Source organism: Capra hircus, chromosome 4 (genome assembly GCF_001704415.2).
Source record: "Capra hircus breed San Clemente chromosome 4, ASM170441v1, whole genome shotgun sequence".
Taxonomy (NCBI): domain Eukaryota; kingdom Metazoa; phylum Chordata; class Mammalia; order Artiodactyla; family Bovidae; genus Capra; species Capra hircus.
The window spans coordinates 55,603,432-55,615,656 of record NC_030811.1 but is presented as its reverse complement, the minus strand read 5'-3'; the positions used below and the strand labels follow the sequence as shown (position 1 = coordinate 55,615,656).

The 12,225-nt window shown below is 39.9% G+C and overlaps 1 protein-coding gene across 4 annotated transcripts in view; it reads left to right on the top strand.

The window, feature by feature from the left end:
- The window catches only part of LOC102180455 (calcium/calmodulin-dependent 3',5'-cyclic nucleotide phosphodiesterase 1C), a 325,012-nt gene that overhangs the window by 245,908 nt on the left and 66,879 nt on the right, over window positions 1–12,225 (top strand). For all 4 annotated transcript variants that reach the window (XM_018047124.1, XM_018047122.1, XM_013963332.2 and 1 more), the window contains 2 exons: window positions 3,893–4,123; window positions 10,657–10,734. In XM_018047124.1, the coding sequence (XP_017902613.1) occupies window positions 3,893–4,123; window positions 10,657–10,734 (309 nt within the window). The remainder of the gene's footprint in view (window positions 1–3,892; window positions 4,124–10,656; window positions 10,735–12,225) is intronic.

The following is a 12,225-nucleotide window of genomic DNA, read 5'->3' as shown; positions in this document are numbered from 1 at the left end:
GGGATTTTCCAGGCAAGAGTACTGGAGTGGGGTGCCACTGCCTTCTCCGTATGTTGTGCTTACATATTATCAAAAGTTGACTATTCAAAACTAATCTAGTATGTTGGTTGTCTTGTTTAAGTTACTTTCTCTTCTCTTCTTTCTTTCTTTCTCTGTCGGTAGTTTAGGTAGGCATTTCAGAGAATTATATTAAGAGATAATTAGCCCAATACCACTTTTAAGCAAGAGCCAATAGTATCATAATTTAGAAAAGCAAGTAAAATGAAGAAATCAATGTTTTTCTCCAAGACTGCACAGACATTCAATGTGGGATAGAATTAGCTCTCAGGAGGAATGCATTAATAATTTATGGATTATGAGGGTTCTGTGCTGCCTCAACTCTTAAGCTCCTTGTTTTGGGCCATTCTCATAATGATCACATCACCATACATAGTGTGAACTGCAAAGCAGAAGGAAATGAGATTGAACTACAGCATTTGCTTTCTACTAGTCTAGAAGCCTAGGATGTTAAATCTAAAATCCCAAAAGTTCATTCTTTGCATATGTGTCATCTCTGGAATCTGTTATCATATACAAATTAATTGTTCTATCATCTGCTTTGTCTCGTAGTAGGAAAGATTTAATGTATATTAATACTTCACCCTGAAAATATAAGGGGATCAGATTACAGTGGAACAGATGTATCTCCTATAAGTTTATTTTTTTCTTTTTATATATGTGTTTACGTGTTTTTGTCTACTTATTTGGAGTACTAGCACTGAATGCTGATGGCTGATCACATCAATATCAGATATTTCAGAGATGTGAGGGGGAAATGGGAGTAGAGTAAGGTTGTAGACCATTTCAGAACAATCCACTGAAACACAGTTGCTGCAAGGAAAGGAATTGTATCAGATCTGATTATGATGTCATAAAAGCTACCATTCATTAAGTTAAACATTAATTGCCTATTGTCAGCTGTAGTTAAGCCCAAACAGTCTTGTTTCTGAAATGTACCACCCTCAGTTTTTTTTTTTTTTTGCTAGATTTTCCATAGAAAATTGGTCTGACTCAGTTGTCAAATGAATTTTTATTGCTCAGATAATATGTTGTGCTCTTGTAGCAAACCAGAATTTAATACCTTCAGCTTTTATCAAAATTACTTTTAACTTGGGGATATTCTGAATGTACAAAGTTTACCACAGATTCAGAGGGGATTCTGTGAGGGGATTATACATTATTTTACCTGATGCCTGAGTATAAATGAATTATCTTCCCCCTTGCCCCACTTTCCCTCTCTGTACAGTAAGTACAGTCCTCTTTTTCTTACCTACAGTCAGGTACAGTCAAATAGCTGATTCTTTCAGGATAGGACTTCAGAGTGTGTATAGTTTCTGTATTTTATACTGACCTGGATTGCTGATGATGGAATCAAGTCAGGCTCATAGGCAGACAGGGTGAATCATACCCACTGTGTACATTTCATGTGGAAATCAAGTACTTCATGAGCATCTGCTAGGTGACAGATACGATACCAAGCGCTGGGGGTTCAGTGGTGGAGGTGACATTTGACCTGTGTTCTTGGGATACTACAGAAGCATGAGAGGAAGACTGGATGAACATGAGAGGAGCCATTTTGGGCCTGAGCCTACTGACGATGCCATTTCCCTCTCTTCTTCTGCAAGGGTATTCTTTTACTCTCTAGTTGCACCTTTCTGTAGAAATCAGAAGACCTACCACATATGCACATAATTATGTGATTTTGGTAAAGAAAGTTTTCCTTACCTTTTTAAACATAATTCAATTAGTTTATTTATTTTTGGCTGTGCTGGGTCTTCGTTGTTGCATAGGCCACCCTCTGGTTGTGGTGCATGGGCTGCTTATTGCGGTGGCTTTTCTTGCTACAGAGCACAGGCTCCAGGGCATGTGGCTTCCCTGGTGGTGGCACCCGCTCAGTAGTTGCGGCTCCCAGACTCGGGAGCACAGTCTCAATAGTTGTGGTGCACGGGCTTAGCTCCTCCATGGCATTGGGGATTTTCCCAGACCAGGGGTTGAATTCGTGTCTCCTGCATTGGCAGGTGCCTACTTTACCACTGAGCCACCAGGGAAGCCCTCCTTATCTTTACATTGTAAATTATGAATACATCCTGTTGGGAAGTAGAATGTCATGAAACAATGAATTGCATACATTTAAAATTTAAACCAATGCTTGTCAATCCCAATTGTGTGTTAGATCATCTGGAGAGCATTAAAAATGTCCTGTTCTTGCCACTCTCCCTCCAGAGTCCGATTTAATTTGTCTGAGATGAGGCCAGTGCATTGGTTTGGGTGAGTGAACGGGTGGATGGATGAATCAGTGAAAAGATGAATGAAAACTTGATAATGTATTAAGGAGGACATCTGAGCCAGGCAAATGTAAGGGCAAGAAGAGTAAAATGAAGCCAGAGATCATAGACATGCATGAAGTATAATGCCATAAAGCCCTGTGAACATGTGAACCTGAAACCAAATCTGAGCTTTGTGCCCTTTAGCAGCTGAAGCAAAGGGAAACACAATCACATGGATAATGACTCTGGTGCCCATTAGATTAAAAACCTCTCTTGTCATCTATGAAAGCCAGATGTTTTCAGGACCAAGACTAACCAGGAGAAATAAAGAGGACCCCTGGTTATGAGGAGTGGGATATTTTTAACACATTTAGAGAAAACAAACTGCAATTAGTCTTTCAGAGTAGAGGTGAAACCTTTTGAATGATTTGAATGCTGGACAGTGAAGTCTCTAGACCCTAAAGGAGAACTGGCCTTTGTTAGGTATCTTCCATTGGTCTCTGTAGGTTACTTCCTACAACCAAGCTTCACTTCATTGCCTCCAGCCTTACATGTCCTTCATCACTTGACCACATCACCTGTCACTAACCTCTTACTAAAGTAGTTTAATTATTGTCTTTTCTACTCCTTAAGTCTTCTTGCTCACTACTGTATTCCCGGTGCCTAAAATGGTGTTTGACACTGTAGTTGCTCAATAAATATTAATTGAATGAATGTATCAAGTTTTTCATAAATCTTTGATGATAGGCAGTTACCCTATGTGTTTGGTTAAACATAGAGCCAGACCCTTTCAATCAACCAAATTGTAAATAAGACTGATATCCTCTCATTAAAGAGGAAGACACAGATCAGGATCCCTGGCCATACTCAAGGCCACCTCTCATCTTGTTTGGAGACCAGTTTTGGAGACCATGAATTTTTGTGAGGCTTCATTACTCTCTTCCCACTTAAATTCATAGACAGTAGCCTGAAACTATATGATTCCAGTGGTGGTTTTTTCCAAGTCTTTTTGTTTTGTAATCACTTTTTTTATGTTTAAACTCCAGATCCTAAGCAAATGTACATGAAGCTTCAATTTTTACATTCAGTGAGGCTGTAGAAGAGCTTTGTCATGTCTCTGAGCCTTGATTCCACTTTTGAAAAATAGGGTTATGATAATAGTGTATACCATATAAGGTTGAGAATGAGAGGAAGTAATCCTTAAGAAGCACTTAGTATAATACCTGACACTGAGGATGCATTCAGAAGAACTTATTGATGATAATAGTAATATTAATAATGCCAGTTACAGTATTGGTTTATTAACTATTATTATCCTTATTATTACTTTCTCCCTGCCCCTTCTTCTAACATACTGTTTTGGGAAGTGACATCACCATTGAACTGATTTTACAGGTTTCCTGAATATATGTACCAATCTGACTTGAATTAATCAAAATTATATTCCAAACATTTGGTAAACACCTTAGGTCATTTTAGTGCACTAACTCCCAGTGCAAACTCTTGCTTTTGTTCAAAGAGACAATTCTCCTAGTGGCATGACTTCTTACCTTTTCTCTACCTTTCCTAACTTGTCCCGGATGCAGAGGAGAAAGCCAAGAAGGAAGCGGAAGAAAAGGCTCGCCTGGCTGCAGAGGAGAAGCAAAAGGAAATGCAAGCCAAAAGCCAAGCTGAAGAAGGCGCATCTGGCAAAGCTGAGAAAAAGACATCTGGGGAAGCTAAGAATCAAGTCGACGGAACCCGAACAAATAAAAGCAACAACCCTCATGGGAAAAATTCCAAAACTGAGAAGTCATCAGGAGAAAAGCAGCAGAATGGTGAGTAGAATCGTGCTGGTGAAAGGCTCTTTTCAGGGTGTTAATGATATGATGAATGGACGCTGGCAAAGAACTGCCCCTGCAAGGACAGCTCACAGAGCAGGACTGCCTGGCCATCTCAGCTGCTGCTGATCGCACCTCCCTGAGCTGTGGATCCGATCAGGATCCCATCAGGATCCCATCAAAGGCAGCCAGAAGTTTGCTTGGGCCATTGTCTCTGGGGAGATTTATACCTTTGGGCCCTGCCCAGCTGCACTGGAGACTCTGGCAAATGGCTGCTTTCTAAAGGGGAAATCTGTATTAGCAATCCCAGTACAATTTCTGAGTGCTTAGCGTCAGAATGGATGAATGGAAAGGCAGTTTTCTGTATGTATCTTCCCCAGGGAGGGCCAGGACTCATGTCTGTGTAAGGTCTGTTCAGTCTGGAGATTGCAAGATGTAGTAAATGTCAAAGAAAACTTTAAGAAGAGGTGATGTCTAACCTGAATTTTAAATGCAAAAATTTGGGGGAACACAGGGACTTCTCAGCCATAGAGAATAAGATGAGCTAAGGCACAGGGGCATGGAATTGGTTACCTTGTTTAAGGGAAGAGCAGGAAGTTCAGAGTCACTGGAGCTTACAAGTGCCAGCTTGTGGTGAGGTTGTTCGGCAGTCCAACAGACCTGGGTTCAAGTTACAGCTCTGCCTCTCACTTTTTCTGGTCTTGGCCACTGTCTCTGTAAAATGTGCATAATAATAGTTGCTCACAGCCTGGGCCCCTTGTGAGCTTCCAACAGTAATAATGATAGCAAAAACAACAAAACAACTAGCATTTATTGATTATATACCAGATGCTGTTTTCAGTTCTCTCTTGGGAATTCTGTGGCAGTTTAGGAGTGTCGGGACTCAGTGCTTCTACTGCAGGGGGTCCAGGTTTGGTCCCTGGTTGGGGAACTAAGATCCTACAGGCTACACTGTGAGTCAGCTGTGCTTGTGTTTAGTCCTGTCCCATCTTCGTGACCCTATACACTGTAGCCCACAGTGCTGCTCTGTCCATGGGAATTTTTCAGGCAAGAATACTGGAGTGGCTTGCCATTTCCTCCTCCAGGAGATTTTCCCAACCCAGGCATTAAACCTGTGTCTCCTGTGTCTCCTGCACTGGCAGGTGGGTTCTTTACCACTGAGCCCCCTAGGAAGCCTGCAAGCTGCACAGCTCAGCCAAAACATAAATTATAAAGACCATACTTAAAAAAAAAATTTTTAGTAAATAAATAAATTCTCTCTTTACATATTCACTGTCTTATCTACCTGGTAGATCCAGGTGATCTCTGAATGATCTAGCTATGACACTACGCCGCTCAGGTAATTGAGAAGTATGTCGAAAGTGCTTAGCGTAACACTCCCCAGGTATTTTTGCAACTGACATATTAACATGTAGAATCAGAAAACAATGTTTTAATACATAAAATAATGCTAATAGCTCATATCATGCCTCAAGAGCTTTGCATAAATTCCTTCAGGTAAGCCCCAAGAGCACTCCAGGAAGCAAGGGAGGCCATCGTTTGACTTGCCCAGCCTGTTAGCAGCCAGGTTCTGGAGCCTGCTCATAACTAGTTGACTCTGTATTCAAGTATCATAGTCTGGCAAATATATTCAATTTAATAAGAATTTATAATAGAACTGTTGAAGTTTTAGTGCATGCATACTCGGTTGTGTTCAACTCTTTGTAGCTCATGGACTACAGCTCGCCAGTCTCCTCTGTCCATGGGATTCTTCAGGCAAGAACACTGGAGTGGGTTGCCATTTCCTTCTCCAGGGCATCTTCCTGACCTAGGGATTGAACCTAGATCTCCTGCATTGTTGGCAGATTCTTTACCATCTGGGCCACCTGGAAAGCCCTAGAGAGCAATATAAAACACTCCTTTCTTCCCCTCCCAAGGAATTAACAACTGAGGGAGAGAGATACAAGAATCAAAAAGTGGTCCGAATATAGTGAAAAACATAGAGTTGGTCTGCTGAGCATGGGCTTCTCACATATGGCCTAAACTAGGCTTAGCCCACCAGACACCAGCAGAGCAGATGGGCTCAGGTCTCAACCCATTACTCCACTGGAGCAGGCTGTTTCTGCAGTAACAGAAAAGGGGTGTGTCTTGTGGAAAACACATCTCAAAGGGGGTTGAGGGCTGGATGGTAATTGGCTGGGCTGAACCATGCATATTCAACTCTTCCTTTTAGATAAGCATCTCCTTCCCAAAGGAGGAGTACATAAGGGCTGTGAGAAAGGCAAGATATGTTTCTTCTCTACTTTTTTTCCTATTAGGAATGTGGGTTTAAAATGCCTTTTCCTTAACTAAAAAAAAAATTCATTATTATGCAGACATTATAGGTGGGATTTTATACACATTAAATCATTCAAGTAAGCCAGAAAGAAAAACGCCAATACAGCATACTAACACATATATATGGAATTTAGAAAGATGGTAATTATGACCCTGTATGTGAGACAGCAAAAGAGACACAGATGTGTAGAGCAGACTTTTGGACTCTGAGGGAGAGGGAGAGGGTGGGATGATTTGGGAGAATGGCATTGAAACATGTATACTATCATGTAAGAAATGAATCGCCAGTCTATGTTCAATGCAGGATACAGGATGCTTGGGGCTGGTGCACGGGGATGATCCAGAGAGTTGATACGGGGTGGGAGGTGGGAGGGGGGATTCATGTTTGGGAACTCATGTATACCCGTGGCTGAGTCATGTCAATGTATGGCAAAACCAATACAGTATTGTAAAGTAAAATAAAGTAAAAATAAAAATTAAAAAAAATAAAAATAAAATCCTAACAACTGTATGAGGTAGATACACTCATTTCCATTTTGTAGATGAGGAAACTAAGACTTAGAGAGGTTAAATCACTTGCTTAAGCCCAAGAAAACATTCAGTAGAGATTTTAGGCCAAATTCCGGAATAATGTGGATCCAAATTCTATCTTCTTTCACCAGCATGACCCCATTTGAGAGGTTCAGCGCTGTTGGGAAGAGTGGGAAATCAGAAGAACATTGAGACTCAACTCTTGTCCACAAAATGTTTATAATCTACTTCTTCCAGGGGTTGGCATACTCTTTCTATAAAGGATCAGATAGTAAATGTTATGCGTTGCTGCCATTTGGTCTCTGTTGCAACTATTTAACAGAGACCTGTTTTAGCACAAAAGCAACTGCAGATAACATGTAAACAAATGAGAATGGCTGTGTTGCAATAAAACTTTATTTATGAAAATTTAGATTCTCACATAACATTAAATAATCTTCTCTTTTTTATCAACCATTTAATAATACAAAAACTGTTCTTAGGTCATGGGCCATATACAACCAGGCAATGGGGTCAGGTTTGGCCCCTGGGCCATAGTTATATGATCAGGAAATGAAACCAATGAATACAAATATGCTGGTCACAAAGGAGGTTATACATTCTATGAGACAGGTATAAATTAATACCCAGAGAGGGCAGAGGTGACAATAATTTATCAATATTTTGAAGATAGTTAGGGGGAGAGCCTGAAAGGCACAAATAGGAGTCCAAATTTTCAACTAGGCTGGGTTGATTCACAACTGTGTTTACTTCCCAAAGTAAGCACTGGTCTGCCATTTCCCTTAACAATTAAGTGTTAAATGAGAGGTGGGAAAAGAAATCAATTTTGAGCAATAATAAGAAAGGCTGATGGTGGTTCGGGACCGGGTTGCAGCAGCCTAATTAAAATGATTTGTAACTGCACAGAAAGGCTCTTTTGTTTCCCCTTGTTTATTGAATAACAGCTCATATCAGCCGTTAGTCCATTTTTAACCCATGGGAAATTCCTAATGGATTCTGTTCAAGGAACATCGTCAGACAAACATATGTCACTTTCCTGGCACCCTTCTTTGTGGCCGCCCAAGATGCTTTTAGGATAGAGCTGAAGGACATTGGCTCATTGGGGTTCTAGAGGTTTGAGCCCCTATCAGCAATCATGGGAGCCCCTAAGCTTTGGTCTCCATCAAGGCACTTTCCCTCTCAGCCTCCCCAACCCTGACTGAGGAGAAGGCAGGCTGCCATGGGCTGCTGGCCAGCATCCAGCACACCTAACCTCTCCTGCTGACTTCCTGGCTTTGCTGCAACTGTGGGTAAAGCTCCAATGCAGGGCAACCCTGAAAGCTTAAAGTATTGGGCTTGAGGGGTATGAAGGCTCCTTGAGGAAAGAAAGAGCATTTTTCTACAGGGAATTGGTTTGACTACAAGGCTCAAGATCATCCTTGAGTTCATTTCTGGCATCCTTAAAACAGGGAAAAGCCAGTGCTTGGACTGTTCCATGGGTCGCCAAAGGAATCCATCTATTTTGGCCACTGGTGGTGGTGGTAACCATGGGCTGCACTAAGACTCCTGCTCGCACTTTGGCCAGAGTTGGCTCCCCTTCCCCCAAGCTTAGAATTTGTCACATTCCATTAAAACTACTTATTTTGTATTGCAAAACTACTTAGAATGTATTGCAACCTAATTATCTTGAATTATCCTTAGATAATTATCTTGAATTATCCTTGAATTCATCTTGAATTAGCCTTTCATAACCATTTCTTTATAAATGAGTAGACCAAAGGCATTTAGAAATGGCAACAGTAAATGGAAGTCTGAAATCTAGAACTTAAGCTTCTTAGGGAAGTTGCAAAATACAGTACTTGAGAACTTGGCCTCTAAAATCAGACCCACATGTATATGTTATGGTCAATTACTTTACTTGTGCTTCAGGTTCCATAGCTATAAAATTTAGATGTTGATACAAGTCTCACGTCCATTCTCCATTAGTCTATTTAGTATTTAAGCAAAATGGTCAGTTGGTCATTTGTCAGATCAGTGGTTTAAACCAAATCTAAAGTGGCCAACAGGAGCAGTTTTGCTGCAGAGGGAGATACTTCAGCAAAGTTTGTGAGAGATGGGGCCTGATAGTGTGTGAAACACATGAAGGCGGGCAGCCCATTGCAGCTCAACACAGTTGGCCTAACCAGTGTGTGAACCTGCAGTGAACTCAAGGCAAAATTCAAATTTGGAAGACATCCTCAATCATTTGGTGACTTATTATTCAGCATATTGATCACTTAGTGGATGAATCTTTGATGAATTTGTCTACTTTCAATAATAGTACCTTCATAATGGGATTGCTGAAATTTAGTGAAATGATGCACGCAAAGCATTTAGCATACTGCCTGGCACAAAGAAAGTAGAAAGGGTAAATGTAGCCCTCCTACCATGGGCCTTATTCCGCCCTCTTCCTGGATGCAATAATTATTAGGGTCTTTTTGCTTAAACAATGCCAGTAATTCAGTAGTAACCTATTCTTGATTTTATGCAGGCTAGAAAGAAAGCTGCCATCAGTATGATTTGTAAGAAAAATACCTGAAACTTGAGAGTAAATTTGAGAAAAATGTTGCCATGTCCTTTCAATGCTAGAAAGGCAGATTTTCAAACAAATCTGCCCAAGGATTGTTTAACTATCTTGGGCAGCAAACATTTTCTGTGTGGGCCCAGATAGTAAATACTCCTGGCTTTGTGTATCTCTGTTGTAACTATTCAACTCTACCGCTGCAGCTGAAAAGCAACTATAGACTATATGTAAATGAATGGGTGTGGCTAGGTTCCAATAAAACTTTACATCCAGAAATTATAACGGGCCAGACTGGCTCATGATTTGCTGACTCCTTGTTTTGGAAGAACATGACTATGTTTAGCTTCATCATTTACTACTTGACTCAAGCCTAGGTACTGTGACATTCCATGAGAACTTGTAGATTTTTGCCTGCTAGGGATGATAACCCCAAGAATTAACAGTTTTTTTGCTCTGTAGGACATAACCAGTTTGGTCTCTAACCTCGTAATCTTATTTTAATGTATTTCTAAAACACCCGGAAATAGCTATTTCCTTATTATCTTCCTGGTTCCCTCGTAAATGAACTAAATAAACTTTTGACATGCATTCACTCTACATTTGTGTGCATAGTGTTTTTAACTTTTGTATATTACACTTCAGCAAACTCATTAAAGTACCACTTTGCAGCTCTGTTTTGGAATAACAGCCATCATTGAGTGAAGTGCAAGACAGCACATTCAATACCTAAATGCATTTGTCCTTATATCTATAAAGTAGGCATTATTATCCCCATTTTGTAGCTAAGGAAAAGCACATAGAAGTTCAACAGTAGCTATTAATTGATGTAACTTAGAGTAACCCAGGTTTTTCCTCACTCCACAGCCTAACAGTAAAGCTTAACTGCCTGCCTTGGAAAATAAACATCATTGACTTAAGTACAATCCTGTTTAACGTGAACTTTTAGTCTTGATTTCCAGATCATAATCCAACTTCCAGGACCTAATCCAATTTCCTGATATTTACACTCAGACATGTAACCCCTCAAGACTTAATTTATGCAATACTTTGTTTCCTTTTTTTATCTTGACAGGTTTAAAGATATTTATAACTTCCCCCTTGGCTTTATACATATACTGTTTGTCATGTTTATCACTTTCAGGTGACTTGAAAGATGGTAAAAATAAGACAGGCAAGAAGGATCAATCCGACGTCGGAAATGATTCAAAGAAAACAGATGGTAAGAGCATAATTCCCATTACGTTTTTCCATAAAACGTGCAATTTAATGCAAGCTTGTTAGAATTACACATAAAGTTGAAATTGTGGTTGTTAATATAGTCTTATGCCCCCCAAAAACATTCACTACATTTAAAGAGTACTATTATCCCTTTTTCAATAATTTATAAATTATTATTGCATCTCTTCTCTTCCACCATACTTTCTCCATTACAAATGCATTCTATACTCTTTCTTTTCCCACTTTCCATTTTTCATTTTAAACTTTTTGAAAAGTTGATTCTGGAATATAAGTCTTAATGAATTATTCAATATAAATGGGAAATGTGCCATGTTTTCAGTTTTTTTTTAACCTTTAATATGTTCCTGCTTTTGTGAAAAACGTAAACAGAAATCTGTTCAGTGTTATCAGTATGTCAGGAGAACCACATACTGGAATGTGGGTAGCTGTAGAATAATAGTTTGGTCAGCAAGAGTATGTTTTAAAGGCAAGTTTTGACTTAGAATCCCAAACCAGCTAGAATGAACCTACATTGTAATGGGCTTCATGAGCACTGCTTTTGCTTTGCATAAATAGCATTCTAGTCTTTCTAAAATCTGAAAGTTCAACTTATATTACCGAATTACCCCTTTGGACTATTTGATTGAAAAAACTATTCTCACCTTTTATATAATCCTCCTGTTTCAGTTTTAACATGGACTCATTCCTAGTTATATATATACATGATATTAAACTAAAAATGAACATTTTAGGGAGTAGTTTTTGTTAGGGTCCCAGGCGCTAGTGGTAAAGAATCTGCTTGCCAATGCAGATTAGAGGTAAGAGACATGGGTTCACTCCCTGGGTTGGGAAGATCCCTTGGAGGAGGGCATGGCAACCCACTCCAGTATTCTTGCCTGGAAAATCCCATGGACAGAGGAGCCTGGTGGATTGCAGCACATGCGGTCGCACAGAGTGAGGCATGACTGAAGTGACTTAGCACACAGCACACAGACTCTTTGAACCATACCTCCCTGCAGACATTGTATTGGATGCTAAACTATTCTTTGAATAGTTTAGTTATTCAAAGAAGAACAAATGCAGGGTAATCAGGTTGAGGAGTAAGAATTTTAAATACTCCTCCTCATATATCTGTTGAAAAGAATCCTCTTAAGCTTTTATCTCTAAGCCATTGTGATGTGCTCTCTTTACCCATATGCATGAAATCAGTTCTTTCCTTGAAGATCGTTCAAATAGTTCACTCCAGGTGTCTTGTCACATAATATCTGGGGAACACACATGTCCAATTTTTTTGCCATATTGTTTATGCAAATGGAAGCCACTTGCTTAATACATACCCTCCTTGATTGACTGTGGTGACTAAGATGTGAATTACAGGGAGATAAAATAGAATTCCTAATGATGGCCTCTTAGCCAGATTCTGTTATAGGTAAAGTTTGTTCAAGTACCAGGCACCATTACACCAAGTCAAGGTAACACAAGCTAGAATATG